Source organism: Stigmatopora argus, chromosome 12 (assembly GCF_051989625.1).
Source record: "Stigmatopora argus isolate UIUO_Sarg chromosome 12, RoL_Sarg_1.0, whole genome shotgun sequence".
In the NCBI taxonomy this organism is placed as follows: Eukaryota; Metazoa; Chordata; class Actinopteri; order Syngnathiformes; family Syngnathidae; genus Stigmatopora; species Stigmatopora argus.
Window position 1 is genome coordinate 15,792,261 of NC_135398.1, and position 18,247 is coordinate 15,810,507.

General features: G+C 39.8%; 1 protein-coding gene across 1 annotated transcript in view; it reads left to right on the forward strand.

Annotated features, from left to right (window-relative positions):
• The first annotated feature begins 2,700 nt into the window (after window positions 1-2,700).
• LOC144085406 (serine/threonine-protein kinase OSR1-like) overlaps window positions 2,701-18,247 on the forward strand; it is a 42,180-nt gene continuing 26,633 nt past the window's right edge. Inside the window, exons 1-4 of the mRNA XM_077614642.1 lie at window positions 2,701-2,954; window positions 5,769-5,881; window positions 8,786-8,894; window positions 16,235-16,376. Of these exons, the coding sequence (XP_077470768.1) occupies window positions 2,885-2,954; window positions 5,769-5,881; window positions 8,786-8,894; window positions 16,235-16,376 (434 nt within the window). The 5' untranslated portion in view covers window positions 2,701-2,884. The remainder of the gene's footprint in view (window positions 2,955-5,768; window positions 5,882-8,785; window positions 8,895-16,234; window positions 16,377-18,247) is intronic.

Below are 18,247 nucleotides of genomic sequence, written 5' to 3' on the forward strand. Positions count from 1 at the left end.
CCAAGTACTCCCCTCTAAAAATACCCTTAGGTATGGGTGTGAGTGTGCATGGTTGTCCGTCTCCTTGTGCCCTGCGATCGGCTGGCCACCAATTTAGGGTGTCCCCTGCCAATGGCCCAAGGTCAGCTGGGATAGGCTCCAGCACCCCCCGTGACCCTAATGAGGATAAAAGCAGTTCAGAAAATGAGATGGTGAGACTTAACACTACCTGAAAAAAAAACTGTTACGCTAGCTGCTAGCTGATTACTTTATCATGAGACCCCGCAGAACTGATTTTGAAGGCTTTGAGGCAGATCTGATCTGGCAACAAATAATGGCTGAAATGTGATTGGTTAAATGCTTCAATATGAAAACACATCTGGAAGCAGTGCAACCAGGGGGGAAAGCAATGAAAGGAAGCTAACAGACCATTTGGAATAATAAGTATTGATGGACAAAATATAATATGATTCAGATATTTCTTAGGCCAGCAGAGAAGGCCTTGAAGGCCCTAACGGCCCACCACTGCTCACCAATGATTTCCATATTTTACAGGTTAGTGGAGAGCCACATGCCCCCGGTTCCCTACCCCTGCGCTAACCACTCACTCCACCGGGCTGCATGCACTTCAACTTAGAAATTAAAAAAGAAAAAAAAAAACTTGATACGCCAGTGTAGGGTGTCATATGCCTTTTGCCCGAAGTTTGCTGGGATAGGCACTAGCAAACCCCTACAACCCTTGCGAGGATATGAGGTATGGAAGATGGAAGACTTGACAATACCACCCAACATCGATTACGACCTTACACCTATCACGATTATGGCACGTGGTGGGGCTTTTGTGTTTGGGCTTCTGCATAAGGGTTTCCAAATTCTGGTTAACATTTTGTGAAGGAAGTGTATCGACAAACGACCCTGATTTGGTATCCAGGAAAGGTGGAGCAAAAAGTAGAAATGAATGATTAGTTCCAAACTACAACAGGAATCCAAACTACAACAGGAATCCAAACTACAACAGGAATTTCGGGGGGAAACTAATATAATTGTTTACTCATTGCAAATCCACAAAGTTCGGGACACATACAAAGGTTCAAAACACTGAAAAGATAAATTTGAAAGAATGGAGAAGCGTACAGATGAGGGCTGGGAATGACGATGAATAGAACGTTTTGTCATTTCTTCTTCTCAGTGTGGATTCAACAAGCAGAGACAAGCCCAACTGCTTCATCACATACCAGATACTTTTTGGCTCTCTAGGCCCGGAATTTTTTTCACGCCATTTAAACCCTTTAACTGATTAAAGACAAATATTTGTGTGATTTTAGACGTAAAAAAGCTTTAATTTATTTTTATTTGTCATTTTTTTCATTTCATTTTCTGAACCGCTTTATCATCACTAGGGTCGGTGGGGGGTTAGGGTGAGTTGGCGTTGTATTGGGTTGAAGCCTATGCCAACTGCCTTCGGGCACGAGGCGGGGGACACCCTGAATTAGTGGCCAGCCAATCGCAGGGCACAAGGACACAAACAACCATTCACGCTCACACTCATACCTAGGGGCAATTCAGAGTGTGCAATCAGCCTACCATGCGTGTCTTTGGAATTTGGGAGGAAACTGGAGTACCTGGAGAAAACCCAAGCAGGCCCAGGGAGAACATGCAAACTCCACAGAGGTGGACCGACCTGGATTTGAACCCAGGACCCCCACTGCCGACGCGCTAACCACTCCACTCATCCGCCGGGCCGCCCATATTTTTATTTGTATAAAACAAAATTACAAATGTTCTCCAACCATGGCAGACGAGTAAATTGTGCAAAAACGATGGTCCCCCGTGTGGGTTAACGAAGACACATCTGTTTTACAACGATCATATCTGCCCTTCCAATGTGGAGTTGGCATATTGTCTATATATTCACATAGGTTTTTACAGGGTACTCCTCCTATAACTCGATTGTTTGCTTAATTGAGGACCCCGAATTATTCTCTCATTGATTTATCCTCAAGAGTCGCGGGGGATGCTGGAGTCTATCCCAGGTAACTATGAGAACGACGCAGGGGACATCCTGAATTGGTGGCCAGCCAATTGCAAGATCCGAATGATTACTTGTTACAATTCCTATTTTTAATTGACTCTTGACAAGTCCAGGCCAGGTCTACACTGACTCTAAGCCAAATTGAACTACACAGGCTACAACCTCCAACTTGTTCGCAGTGACAGAAATAGATGGATGGGTGGATGGATTTTGATTTTTGATATTGCCAAATATGTTAAACACTGTTAAACACCGATATCCTTGATTTAGAACAAAAAAGCCATTTTATTGCTGAATATCATTCCAGGTACAAAATAATGTTGGTCCAATGTAGCTCTCTGCTTCTCTCTAGTGGTTATCGTGTGAGAGCTTCACCTGTTTATTATTAATTTATATAAGACATGCACTGTCGCATTATTTTCGCCACAATCTTGATAATATTAAAAACAACGTTCATATATTTTTATTAGGTTGTATATAACAAACATGTATTGTCTAGTATCGGTATTTTTTATAAAGGTGGTAAAACCTTGATCTGTTCATCTGCTCATTGTGTGGACAATGAAAATGTATCTATTGTTTGGAAAGAAACATCAAAGGCATACGATCGTATCTTACGAACTTTAAATCACATAAGAGTGTACAACCTCTGTACACTCAATATGGCGGCTTCTTTGTTCCTTCCAATTTGTGATGACGTCATATTATGCGTCAGTCGCACCTAAAGTTGTGTTGACAGCAGCGCCGCATTTGTCGCGGAAGAGCCGCAGTCGGTACTAATTGTACCAAATGGAGTAGTTTCAACGCGATCATTTCAGTTTACGCATTTGAAATAAATAGGACACGCAACTTAAACGTCCTCGCATCTACACTATGGCAGACGACCAGTCTACACAATCCTGGTCAATAGACAAGGATGACTACGTTCTCAACGAGGTGATCGGTTAGTAGCCTAGCTTGCTAATGTTTGCCTGATAGCCCTTAAATGCTAACTGCAGTTAGCCGAGTCGTGTTCCGTGCAACCCAAGGACAATTACGACACGTCGCCTCAATCTGTAAAATTCATAATATTCGTTCGATTAGATCGTTAAAGACATATCCCCAAAACGCCATTACGCTAGGCTTGTTTCCATAGTCGCCAGTAGTCTCGTCAGACGCCCGGAGGAGTGGGTGGTGTTCGTACGGGACGCTGCACTTCTACCTACTACATTAGAGACTACAGTCATACCGTGATATACGAGCTTAATGCGTTCCGGTACCGAGCTCGTGTGTCGATTTACTCGTATCTAAAATCAACGTTTCCCATAGAAATGATCTAAATACAAATTAATTAGTTCACACCCTCTGGATAAAAAACACAAAAAAAGAAATTACAGTGGAAATTTTTTTTTAATGGTTGTAATTCACCATCTACTAACAGAGTAAAAAATAACTAATGGTTATCATGTTTAATACTAAAATGATACATTATTCAGTGCAACGTGGAGTGCACGGAGAGATAAAGAGCGAAGGAGGGAGAGAGAGAGAGAGAGACTTGACAGATGCGCTTGTAACATGACATAAACTTTAAATTTAACTGAAATGAACTTAGATTCTCATACACTAGTTGTGGCCAAACCGGTCCCCGAGGGCCACTGTGGGTCCAGGTTTTTGTTCCAACCAATCCAGTACAGACACTTTGACCAATGAGATTTCTGCAGAAAACAAGAAGCACCTGACTGCAATCCACTGATTGCACTTGTAGGACACCAGATTGGTGAAAAGGTGTCCTCTTGATGGGTTGGAATGAGAACCCACGCCCACAGCGGCCCTTTGTGGAATAGTTTGGACATCCCTGCTATACACACACACTTAAAAAAGTTTTGATCTTACGTTACACTAAATTTAAACCTTGTGCTATAACCAAGGTAAAGATGTTAATGTATTCCACCAAAGCTTTCAAGGCGAACTTCCTGCTTCTCCATATGTATTGGCGAGCCAGCTCAGTCACGCGTACACTATAATGTTTTTTGAGTATTTCGTGCTTAATATCGATTGTCATCATACGCCTTTTCTCCACACTACCCTTTATTGCACCGGCTTGCTTTGGACCCATTCTTTTTCCCCTTAATTCTGCACTGACTAACGCAAAAAAAACGGAAAAAATGCAATGCTCCGCCCAGTGCTCGTGGATATCTTTGCTCAAGGGAGATGCGGCGAGAAAGACAGTGCGATGAAATCATAAGCAGCTGCTCGCGTCTCGGCCACCTGGCTGTCTCATATGCTCGTATCTCAAAATTTGTCTCGTATTTCAAGTACAGTACTCGTACAGTGGTACCTCGACATACGAGCAATTCGAGATACGTGTAAAATTTCGAGCAAATATTTATCTTGATATAAGAGACAAATTTTGATATACGAGCAGACAGCGGACGCGAGATGCGGCTCATAAGAACATCATGGGCACTGGCTCTCCCCGCAACTCCCTCATGTAATGTCTCTCTGGTCGCAACTCCCTCTTTGTAATGTCTCTGCGAGCACTGGGCGGAGGGTTGCATTTTTTTCAGTGTTTTTCCCCCGTTAGCCCCCGTTGGTGGAGTGATCGCTAATACAAGACTACTTCTCGTTGGCAAGTGGTCGTGCGTTATCCTATTGTGAGGACATTTGTGTGCATCATTTTGGGAATATTTTGAAGGGAATACAAACTCAAACATCCCTCGAAATTGACTGAAAGTCATTGTGGAGGCGGGGCATAAAGAGCCAAGAGAAGAAAGGTATCAAAATGTCAAACAAAATTAGAATTAAGGTTAGTGTTAGGTTCGATTAAACTTATTTTTGAGTGTGTCTGCATTTTAATCTAAGGTCATTTAAATTTGTTTGTTATGTTAGGCGCGGGTCGTACGAAACCCCCCTCTCCGTCCTTCTCCCTCTTCCCCCTTCGAAATCCGTATAATTTTAGTACTATTAAACATTTTAGTAATATTAAACCACTAGTTACGTGTTACTTTGTTAATATATGGCGAATTAGAACAAATAAAACATTTTTCCCAATCCAATATCCTGTTTTTATGGTGTTTTTTTTCGGAGGGTTGTGACAAATTAATTTGTTTTTAGTTCATTTCAATGGGAAACGTTCGTTTGAGTTATGAGAAAATCGACATACGAGCTCAGTCCCGGAACGAATTACGCTCGTATCTCGAGGTACCACTTATTTCAAATTGCTCATGTGTTGGGGAACTTGTATGTCAAGGTATTACTGTACTATACATCTTAGTAGTGAATGTAATAATAATAATCGAACATAGGCTTTGCCATCATCATTGACTCGACAAAAGCCTAATTGTCATCATACCAATTAGGCTTTTGTCAAGTCAATGATGAGGACAAAGCCTATGTCCGATTATTATTATTACAATCACTACTAAGATCTATAGTACAGTAATACCTTGACATACGAGTTCCCCAACACATGAGCAATTTGAAATACAGTGGTACCTCGAGATACGAGCTTAATGTTAGACTGTACAGAACAAATGAGTTGCGGTGACAGCTGTTTTTTCACATCCATGTTGTAACAGAATAAAACGTCTATTGATGCAATGCAGTAATATTACTCCACAGTTAAACGAGTGATAAAGTCAAGTAAATCTGTCCCAACAGTTATCAATGCAAGATTTAGGCTTGTATTAGAGAACATTCAAGTGTGACGGTGTATATCGTGATAACATTCGTCAGAAAATGAATGGATTTGCTTCAAACCCGCTTCTGTTCTCCTCAGGCAGTGGAGCCACAGCAGTGGTCCAAGCAGCCACCTGCAAACCTAGAAAGGAGAAGGTGGCCATTAAACGTATCAACCTTGAAAAGTGTCAAACTAGTATGGATGAACTTCTGGTAAGAAATTCGAGTGATGTGTGAGATAGTTACCATCTTTTCTGTGGTGTGTCATGTTTAGTGAAAGTACGGTGTGAAATAGTTTGGGTCTGATCTCACTGGGAAGGCTCAAAACGACTTATAAAACATGTGGAAACAATGTTTCTTAACGCATGTAGACTGGGGACAGAGCAAAAAAGTGTTTCTCCACTGAAAAATGTGCCATTTGCTTGCTTACATAATATATTCGCACTATTAATTTAGGATGTTAGTTTTTCTGTGACATTTATTATCTTATGTTGGACAGGTAGATACGTTCTGTTCTATACCGGTACACATTTTTCCCCATTATGTGCTGGAATAACAAGGTTTTAAAGTATTTAGTTATGATCAGTATTACATACCATTTATACATGTCAGTTATTGCACCCTAATCTTAGGAAATGTTTTACCAATCAAATCCATTTCTTTTACTTTTGCTGTTCCAAGGGCCATGCTGTGAACAAGGTCTTACCTACTGTCAGAGGAGCCATAACAAAAAATATGAACTGAAAAAAATAATAGAAATGAATCAAGTATGTTATACCTCCATGCCAACATTATTCAAAGTTAATAGTAATGAATGTAAAGATAGCATGCAGTTTTGGACTTAAACTACCGTATTTACTCGCTTATAAGCCGCCTTTGTCGGACCAAAAAAATGATGACTGAATCGAGGGTACGGCTTATATTTGCATAAAAACACGACATGCAAAAAAACGTTGACGCCGTGACACGATGATGTCACGACAAAATGGTGCCGCTGCGTGCGCCGTGATGTCACGATGCAAGCGAATGCCGATACGGTCATTTATTTCAAAATAAAGAAAAGATAAACCGATAAAAAGCTAAACTAAAATTATTTAGATGTCTATGAATGAAATTCAAGAAAAAAAACGTATATATCTGGCATGAAACGTGAAAAAACTCGCGTTCCCGTCACTGCTCGCTCGGTGCGCAGACATCTTATTTAGGTCCCTGGGCAGCCATCTTAACTAGGGCGCTGCTGTCTAAACCTAGTTAAACGCGCTCTGACTGGCCAAACGCGAGTAGCCTTGATTTTGAAATAAAACAAAATTCCACTGATTGTTATAAATTTCCTATGTTTTCCGTTGTTTTCATCATAAAGCAGATTATATCCTTATTTTCATTCAGGCACTTAGGTGGACAGCTTGGGGTCCTATAGTTGTAGTTTGAATTGTAGTCTTTAGTAGAAAGCACTGCGAACGTTTCCAGCGGAGTTTGATTTGGTCTTCATCAAAGTTGACTGTAATGTGTTGTCAAAGAAGAATCCTCTACATTGTCAATTACTTGGATTTGATATAAATGAAGCTGAAGAATCATCTGTGTGCCTTCGTCTCAGTCTCTGACCGGAGAATCTGTGTAGATGAGGTGTCCCAGCGCTATCAAAGAACATCGGAACGCTAAGCTAAATCGCTAATATTTTTTTTCCGTTGTATTTCTTTTTCAAAAGTGACAACTATTGGAGTAATATGACCCATTGAAAGAATTGAGATATTTTGGCATTAGAAGCAGTATGGCTGCCAGAACATCATAAACTTCTGGTAAGAAAATTGTAATTTCTGTAATTAGAAAGCATCAGGTTCTCATCAAGATAGACTTATTTGTTTTTTCAAATTGAATAATTTGATATTTTGCATTAACAAAGGCAGACATATTAACTTCCTTATGATATTGACCTTAATACAGGGTGCCCGTGGAGTCTAAAAATAGATATTTGCAATTTTAGGCCTAAAAAAGTCTAAAATACCAAGATATTTTCCACTGTAAGTCTAAAATCTCATTTGGGGCATTTAAGACCTAGTGCAAAAGTTCAAAATATCGACGTAGAATACATTTTACAAATATTTTTCTTGCGTCTATTTATCACGCCGTTCCGTTTTTTGGGGTGGCTTATTGTCCTTGTAGTTCTGTTAGCGGAAATCACTGTTAGCGGAAAGCACAATAAAACTACACACTCACTATCACTCCTGGGCTCTCTCTTTTTCTCTCAATATCTAAAATATGTATAAATGTGGTTCTTTTCAACATTCAGGATTTCAAGTAGAGGCGTTATTTTGAATTTTTTTTTAAAACAACCTGAAAATGTTGCGTGTTGTAGTCTGTTTGTTTCAATGACAATTAATATCAGTTGAATGCAATCTGGATCTGTTTTTTTTCTTATTTTTAATACTTTGTGAAAGTCTTAAATTTAACCCACAATGGTCTAAAAAAGGTCTAAAATAGTCTAAAATTGCACTTGTTCCAACCTGCAGACACCCTGCTAATAATGTGATTTTGATTCATGCAGTATCTCAGAAACACCACTTGTGATGATTTTTCTTAAGATTTTCCTTCAAAGGAACACATTTGTACTCCCTATTAAAACCATGAATATGGAGGTGAACATTGGGAATCCGGGAGGCGGCTTATACGCGAGAAATAGTACAATTCAAAAATTTCAAGGCATTTTTTTTATATGCGAGTAAATACGGTTGTTGTTGAAACTTGTCACCATATCATACTAGCATGTAAAAATGATATAAATACATTGTATTTTCAAGAAGTGAATTACGTTCATTTGTTAGCCTTTGTGAACAAACTAGACATATCTGGACCTGGTTGCTTTAGACATTAATGTACCTTGGTTTTATGGCATTCTCATGATATAAACCTCAGTTAGTCAATTTAGAGTGGCTTTAATTAAATGTAATTATCTTTGGGTATTTAGAGTAAAATAGTCCATCTCCTTGTGCCCTGCGATCGTCTGGCCACCGATTCAGGGTGTCCCCCTCCTCTGGCCCGGAGACAGCTGGATTGGCTGCAGCACCCCCTGCAACCTTTATGAGGATAAAGTTGTAATGTTGTCATGATCTAATTTTGCAGAAGGAGATCCAAGCAATGAGCCAGTGCCACCATCCCAACATTGTATCATACTACACTTCGTTTGTGGTGAAGGATGAACTTTGGCTGGTCATGAAACTGCTCAGTGGTGGTGAGTACTAATTTAATATCGCTCAATCGTTGTGCTTTTTTTTAACATTAGTCCTTGACTGAATGTGTAGGTCAGGGGTCCCCAATTTTTTTCCTGTGAGGGCCACATAACCTTTTCCTTCTCTGATGGGGGGCCGGTGTCAGTTTGTAACAGAAAGTGTGACGATCGTAGGGGAGCTTAAAATTTTTATTGTTTTCGAGAAAGCCACACATAACCAAATAACCCTTTCCAGGTTCTTTACAGAAAAAAAGTCAGGAAACAAATAATAACACTATTAATGAAATAAATAATAACTAAATAACCCTCTGAGTTCTTCACAGAAAAAACAGGAAATAAATAACACTATTTATGAAATAAATAATAACTAAATAACTCTCTCTGGGTTCTTCATAGAAAAAAAAGTCATGGAACATTAACTTTCTGTTGTGCCATGCACAATCTTAACAGATAAAAGTTCAGCTCAGTTGTCAGAGCAGAATCTCTCTCACGTCAACACTTTGCAGCACAGTGCTTGCTGGTGAATTAGGCAGTGGACTCGTAGCCGGGCGGTGAGACCCCTTTTTTCCAACTCCCGGTTCATGCGTCCCATTAGACCGCGAGTTTCGCCCACCATGCTAGGAGCCCCGTCAGTCGTGATGCTAGCTAGCTTTGACCAGTCCAGGTCCAACTTCTCCATGGTTTGGCACACTTTGTCAAAAATATCCTCTCCCGTTGTAGTCCCTTTTAGACTTTGGAGGGCTGCCAGATCCTCGCATATCTCAAAGTTTGCGCTAACTCCACGAATAAAAATGAGCAGTTGCGCTGTGTCTTGCACGTCCGTGCTTTCATCCAGTGCTAATGAAAAAAAGTCAAATTCTTTCGTCTTCTGCTGCAGATGGGCATATACATTACTCCCGATTTCTTCAACGCGTCTGGTGATTGTACTCGCCGACAGACTTACGGCATTAAATGCATCTTTCTTCTCGGGACACACCTCCTCCGCGACAGCATCCATACAGTCTGTCTGTCTCTCTGTCTGTCTCTCTGTCTGTCTCTCTGTCTGTCTCTCTGTCTGTCTCTCTGTCTGTCTCTCTGTCTGTCTCTCTGTCTGTCTCTCTGTCTGTCTCTCTGTCTGTCTCTCTGTCTGTCTCTCTGTCTGTCTCTCTGTCTGTCTCTCTGTCTGTCTCTCTGTCTGTCTCTCTGTCTGTCTCTCTGTCTGTCTCTCTGTCTGTCTCTCTGTCTGTCTCTCTGTCTGTCTCTCTGTCTGTCTCTCTGTCTGTCTCTCTGTCTGTCTCTCTGTCTGTCTCTCTGTCTGTCTCTCTGTCTGTCTCTCTGTCTGTCTCTCTGTCTGTCTCTCTGTCTGTCTCTCTGTCTGTCTCTCTGTCTGTCTCTCTGTCTGTCTCTCTGTCTGTCTCTCTGTCTGTCTCTCTGTCTGTCTCTCTGTCTGTCTCTCTGTCTGTCTCTCTGTCTGTCTCTCTGTCTGTCTCTCTGTCTGTCTCTCTGTCTGTCTCTCTGTCTGTCTCTCTGTCTGTCTCTCTGTCTGTCTCTCTGTCTGTCTCTCTGTCTGTCTCTCTGTCTGTCTCTCTGTCTGTCTCTCTCTCTTTGGGGGCTTTTTTTCAGAGGGTTACAAATGAATGAAAATTGAATACTTTAGGTCTGAACGAGCATTTGTTGTGATATGTTGTTATACATATTCATTCATTCATTCATTTTCCGTAGATTTTATCCTTACAAGGGCTACAGGGGTGCTGCATTTTTTTTGTTGAGTAATTTTGTTTCTAACGCATCTTTTAACTGCAAAGGGGTAAGTGAGCATGTTTCAGTGCAATTGACTGCGGAAGACATCCATTCCATTTTGGCTGGGAGAGGCTGGAATTGAAGGATTGCTGATAGCCCTCTCTGTAGCTGTCAATGCCACCCATCGAGTCAATCTGTCCTTAATTTGCAAGCATTATCATGTTCAGTCAGGGAATAATGTTCAAGCAGATGATGTGTTGTAAACGTTTTTTTTTAAATAACATTTTAAAAATTAATGCTGAGCGGTGACAAAAGTCTTCCTCGCCCTGAAACAGCTTTAACCAATCTTTTTGGATTTGCATTGCGTTTCATTTGAACTCATTAAAATTTCTTACAAATGGGGTGAAATACAAAGCCCTCTGTTGCCAAGAATTATTGAATCAGAGCTTTTGTAGATGGCTTTTTATGTTTTGGCTGCACCAGGTGAAACTAGTTCAAGTCAATTAAAGTAACACATCTGTTGTCATGTAACTAAGAATGTGGCATTTTCTATCTCAGAGGACTTCAACTCTTGAGTCCAGGATTACAGTAATCCCTCGAATTTCGTAGATCAGATGTTGACCAGAAATTGCCGCGATATTGAAAACCCACGAAGTAGATCACCCCTATTATTACTACAATACTACGTGTTTGCGCCTATGCAAAAATTCATGTACACTAGTACAATTATCAACAAGTGTATTTATTAAATATTACAGTTATAAGCATATATAACACTTAAATTTATTAATATATAAATTTAATCTACAGTGGTACCTCGACATACAATCGTAATCCGTTCCGAGACTGAAGTCGTATGACGAGCTTCTCGTAACTCGAGCGGACGTTTCCCATTGAAATGAATGGAAAACAAATTAATTCGTTCCAACCCTCTGAAAAAACACCAAAAACAGATATTGGATTGGAAAAAAATGTTTTATTTCTTCTAATTCGCCATCTATTAACAAAGTAACACATAACTAGTGGTTTAATAGTAATAAAATGTGTTTAATCTAACTAAAATTGGGCGGATTTCGCCGACGGGAGACAGACGCACAGAGGGGGCGGGGGGTTTCGGTTTTTTTTTCACAACGCAATCGTAAACGGAACAAACAAATTTAAATTAACTTGGATTAATATATACAGACACTCAAACATACGTTTAATGTAACAACACACAAAACTGAATTCTAATTTTGTTGTAATCTTTTGTTACCTTCGTTTTCCGGGTTGGCGGTTTGCCACGCCTCCACCCTCACGTTCGCTATCGATGGGCTGTTTGCTGTTGTACTACGTATTCCCTTCAAAATATTCCGAAAATGATTCACACAAATGTCCTCACAATAGGATAACCCACGACCACTTGCCAACGAGAAATAGTCTTGTAGTACATTTTAGCGATCGCTCCGCTGCTCATAAAGACCGGCTCGCAACTCCCTCGTTGTAATGGCTCTGGTCGCAACCGCTTTGAACGCCTATGAGAGAGAGTTGCGACCAGAAATATTACAAAGAGGGAATTGCGAGCCAGTGCCGCAGATGTTCTTGGGAGCAGAGAACGAGAAGTAATATAATACTCCCCGTATTAGATAATAATAATAACAACAGGAAATGCAACACCTGAGCTTACCCACGTATTGGTTGTGGGTAATGAAGTTTCATTCTGAGAAAGAGTGCCATTGCCTATCGGCGTTGTGTGCACGAGTATACTTTATTACCCAGAAAGCCCTCTTTTTGCCCGCGCATGCGCGTTGTGCGATTCCTGGTCGATGAGTAGGAGAAACTCGTCTGAATTAATCGTTCAGTGCTCGTAGATATTGTTATACATGAAAGAGATGCAAAAAAGACAGTGCCATGGCCACCTGGCTTGGTCGCATCACGAAATTTTGATTGTATCTTGGGCGAATTATTCGATCGAAATTTCCGTCGTAAGACGAGAATGTCGTATGAAGAGCGGTCGTATGACGAGGTACCACTGTATATATAAAAATTGGAAACACTTTAAATACTGTACTCAGTGAAAATAGTTACTCTTTATATAAATTCAAAAGAACAGGTTAATTATATGTTTATTCCAAGTCCATTTTACTTGTATAAAGACAATCTTGCACAGTCCACACCTTGAAGTGCAATCCCCTTTCAGTGAGGTACAGCTTCATGTTTGGGATGAAACAGTTTAAGAACCAGTCCTTTGGTAGGGCTTACGTGATCCAGGCTTTCCGGTTGCTCATCCAGTAAACAGGCAACAAAGCTTTGTTCTTTCTTTTTTAAAGCATGAGGATGGTCAAACTTGTGGTTAAAGGCTGGCTTTACCATGAAGCTAGCAGCATTCCCACACATGATGATCCGCAATTTCAGTTAATCTTTGAATTCTAAGAATGTACTTTTTGCTTTTGCTTTGTTGTTGTGCGGCCTTTGCGACTGTACTGTCTAACTTATAACTATGCCTTTTCTTGCTACTGTCACAATGAAATTTCCCCGAATACGGGATGAATAGTTATCCAATCCAATGTCTGGGAAGGCATCCTCTTCCAAAAAGGCCAGCCTCATCCATGTTGAAAACTTGTTCCGGAAGATAACCAACCATTCTCTTGAATTATGTGAGGGAACTCGACATAATGTTTCGCTGCCTCTTAGCCTGTTGAAGAAGCGTCCCTATACAGCGAAACATTTTCAAGACCATACCTCATCTTAAAGTTTTCAAACCAGCCCTTGCTTGCAATAAAACTACGATGCTCACTCGCAGCACTAGAACGGGGATGAGGTTCATCTTCATTGTCTTCGTCCAGAGGTCAGGGGTCGGCAATAAATAATTGTTAAAAAATTATTGCAATATATTTCCATTAATATATTTCCAGTTGAGCTTGTGCAATTTAAATACCGTATTTTCTCGAATTAAACGCGCACTCGAAAATAACACACAGGTAATTTTGGGCCAAAAACATCTGGAAAAACGCAGTAATCGAATATAGTGCACACCTAAAATTTCCCGCTGACGAAAATCAGAAATCTTACCTTTTTTTCTTCGTTTCACGATTGTTTTGTTCAAAACCGGATAGAGAAATCTTCAGGTACGAGCGTGTCGAGTGTCGTGCAGTTGGTGGAGTTATGCGTTTGAATTTTAGGACAATAGATGATACACAGAGTGGACAAACATATCATGTAGACATGTTATGTTGCAATACCTTTTAGACTTCCTTGAACATTGACTACATTTCAATTGACAATACCATGTTTTAATTCAAATATCTATTGTCATTCTCAAACAAGAAAAGGAACATACAAATTGAATAAATAAATGATTTGAAGATATGCACAATGGAAAAGACTATCACATGTAACAAGGGAATGTACTGCCCCCCGCTGGACATATTTCTAAATACAAGTACGTACTACACTACAATGTAGTATTCTACTTTCCAGCTTATTAATGCAGGATTGTGATGTTTGTGAGGCTTGACGATCTTTAATATGCGTGTATTTTGAATTCAAAGTTGGAAATTGCACAATGTCCGTGCGTCAAAGTGAGTTTGACAATGCTTTTTTCGATCGAAAATTTGTAATTTATTTTAGTTATTGATTATAACAAGCACCCCATCTATTGGAATGAATTATATAGCAAAAATCTGCGTGTTATATTCGAGAAAATACGGTATATGTATTTTTCTGCTGAAAAATTATCAATTATTGGTTGCCAAACCACAATTATTTGCAATAATTTTCCTCTGCCATTCTCCGTAGCACGCGAGAAATTTCCAAAAACATGCGTGCAGAAAATCAATCCAAGACACGCATCTGCACGCTTGCACACACATTGCGAAGATTCCATACGTTCAAGGTCAAATGCTGTGAATGTGTGCAGTGCACACACAAGATAGCATGCATAATCCGTGTGATCGCATAATTATTGGTTGGGACACTTAGGGCTTGTTGATTGGCTCATGCATTTCCCCAACCTCGTTGACCGCACGCATTGTGCACCACTTATGAGAACTTGGGGACTACAACACTGACCACTTGGACGTGGTATGGGCATCATTTAATGATTAGAGGGCAGACTATGGCTATCAGAATCTGATGTAGTTTTCACAATTTATACAGATTGTAAACAACGCAAAAGCGCTAAAATGCGGTTTATCGTGAAACAAAGACTTTTTTTAAACGTGTCGAGTTAAAGACCGATTTTCTTTTGTAAACTTGCAAAAGATTAAATAGCTGGAGTTGAAAGATATTGCAATAATTTTCAGTTATTAATTTTTACGGCCAAAATTAAAATTGATTTACTTGGTGAGACAAATAAATTTTTCGCACAAATAATATTTTTGTCCAGGCCCTGATATGCTCTCGTAAAAGGTCTTGGCTTTGGTTCTAATTGTTTTTATCCAGAGGAATCTTCTCTCTACTGTCCGAAATTCAGACCGATAAGGCATCCTCCATCTTAACGATGATTTTATTCCTCGTGGTTACCACTCGCTTCGTGTCCTTGGAAATATTGCTGCCGTCTTCACTTCTTCCTTCTTGATGTAACGCATGGTAGATTAAATTATGATGGGACGCTTAGGAGGCATTTAAAACGTCAAACAATCTAAACAATGCTAGAATAGACTTGCCGTAGTCTTTGTCTGCCCTATGCGAAAGAGGAAAAGACAACACGACATCCTTTTCAGCTGTTTGTATTATTCTGCGCGTCATTCTTCTACATGAAATTTATCTTCTGCACTGAGTGCCCTGACTTTCCGAGTTTGAGCGCGAATTTTGACATTTTTATGAACTTTTATTTTATATATTAAAAAAAACATGATGTACTGAAGCCGTGAAGTGGTGAAGGATCACATTAGGCTCAAAGTTGATTGAAACTGCTTTGTGAAATACATCCCTAGACAGTTCTATACGGCAGACACCAATGGCATTTTCACATGGATATTTATTATGATTTTGTACCAGCCTTTATGTATAGCAACAATTGACTGTCTGGTTACTTAACACATATTTTAAAGGCGTGTGAATAGAGCAACAATAATAAAAAAAATAAAAAAAACAATAGCTCTGTTCTGGGCTGTCCTTTGGACTCTGTGGAGGAAGTGGGAGAGCGGAGGATGCTGACCAGGATGATGTCCATCATGGACAGCACCTCCCACCCCCTGCATGACTCTGGAGTCCCTCCGAAGCTCTTTCAGCAATAGACTGCTGCACCCTCATTGCAGGAAGGAGCGCTTCCGCAGATCCTTCCTCCCATCAGCTGTCAGGCTCTTTAACAAAAACAGCAACACGCTTATTTATTTATATATTTATTCATGTATTTATTTTATTTATTAACTTATTACCTATATATTTATGTCTAAAATGCCTTTCCTATATCTGCATTCCCACCCTCTTGCTACTGTAACAATGAAATTTCCAGAATACGGGATGAATAAAGTTATCCAATCCAATAGCCAAATAATAGCCGATTCCTCAGTTTCATTTAATCATTGAACTATTGCCCAGTGTAAATGTGAACTATACACTCCTTTCGCTTGGAGTCTATGTATTTAGTGACAACCACTATTTTTTTGTCTTAATACTTTATTTACTGTATTTTACTTCAGGTTCAGTCTTGGACATAATCAAACACATCATCTCACGTGGAGAACACAAGTCTGGCGTGTTGGATGAGGCCTCTATTGCCACAATCTTGAAGGAAGTATTGGAGGGCCTGGAATACCTTCATAAAAATGGACAAATTCATCGGTAAGAAAACAGGCTGGTGTGACTGCTGGACTGTTTTTACATGAATTTCACCCGATTATATAACTTTTACTGTTTATCTAATCACCTGGGTTGAACGCTACCTCAGTTCATAAATCAAGAGTATAATGATGAGGAATAATTGAGATTTGTTTCATGTTCTGCCTTACATGTAGCTTGTCGTTGCTTGTGACAATGGACATATATATATATATATATATATATATATATATATATATATATATATATATATATATACAGTGGTACCTCGAGATACGAGCTTAATCCGTTCCGGAACTGAGCTCGTATGACGAGATTCTCGTAACTCGAGCGGACGTTTTCCATTGAAATGAATGGAAAACAAATTAATTCGTTCCAGCCCTCTGAAAAAACACCAAAAACAGGATATTGGATTGGAAAAAATGTTTTATTTCTTCTAATTCGCCATCTATTAACAAAGTAACACATAACTAGTGGTTTAATAGTAATAAAATGTGTTTAATCTAACTAAAATTGGGCAGATTTCGCCGACGGGAGACAGAGACGTTTGGGGGCGTGGGCGGGGGGTTCCTTTTTTTTTTCCACGACAACGCACTCGTAAACGGAACAAACAAATTTAAATTAACTTGGATTAATATATACAGACACTCAAACATACGTTTAATGTAACTTTACACAAAACTGAATTCTAATTTTGTTGTAATCTTTTTTTACCTTCGTTCTGGCCGGGTTAGCGGTTTGCCACGCATCCACCCTCACGTTCGCTATCGATGGACTGTTTGCTGTTGCATTGCCTTCAAAATATTCCCAAAATGATGCACACAAATGTCCTCACAATAGGATAACGCACGACCACTTGCCAACGAGAAATAGTCTTTAAAAAACGATCGCAGGAGCTTTCCTAAGAAAGAATAACAGGAAATGACATAGCTGAGCTTCCCAAGTAGTGATTGTGGGTAATGAAGTTTTAATCTGAGAAAGGTTGCCATTGCCTATGGTTTTGTGTGCAGGAGTATACTTCATTACCCAGAAAGCCCTCTTTTTGCATGCGCGTTGTGCGTTTCCTGGTCGTATGAGAAACTCGTCTGAATTAATTAGTTCCGTGCTCGTAAATATTGTTATACACGAAAGATATGCAAAAAAGACCCGGCTTGGTCGCAGCACGAAATTTTGACCGCATAACGGGCGAATTATTCGATCGAAATTTCCCCCGTAAGACGAGCATTTTGTATGACGAGCGGTCGTATGACGAGGTACCACTGTATATATATATATGCACACTTGTGTTTGGGGTATGCAGGCGTAATAAATTCAAATAAATATGTAAAAAAAATAAAGATGACAGTGAAATGTCTCTGCCGGTGCAATTACCAGGAATGACAATTATTGCTCTAGTTTAGGGGATGGGAACCTAAAGCTCGCGAGCCAGACATGTCTCTTTGGATGGGTGCATCATGCTTTCCACTGACCAGTAAGCTAAAATATGGAACCCGCTGGTAAAAGAGAATCCTGAATTCACCAAAAAGTGCCTTGCGTTGGCACATCACTGTTCGCGACACTACCTCGAGCTCCCCGACATCGATCAATTGGAGCCTCGCATTTGCACATCCAAGTGGCGCTGGCAGTAATTGTTAATAAAGGAATTTAGATACATATTGTACTTTAAGTGTTGAAATGACCCAAAAAATGCACACGCATTTTTACTTTTAAATTTTGGCAATGGCTCTCAAGGAATTACTTTAAAATTTATTAGATTAGATTAGATAACTTTATTCTTCCTGGGAAATTTCACTGTCACAGTAGCAAGAGGGTGAGAATGCTGACATGGTAAAAGACATTTTATATGAATTGTTCATGGCTCTCTTGGTCAAAAA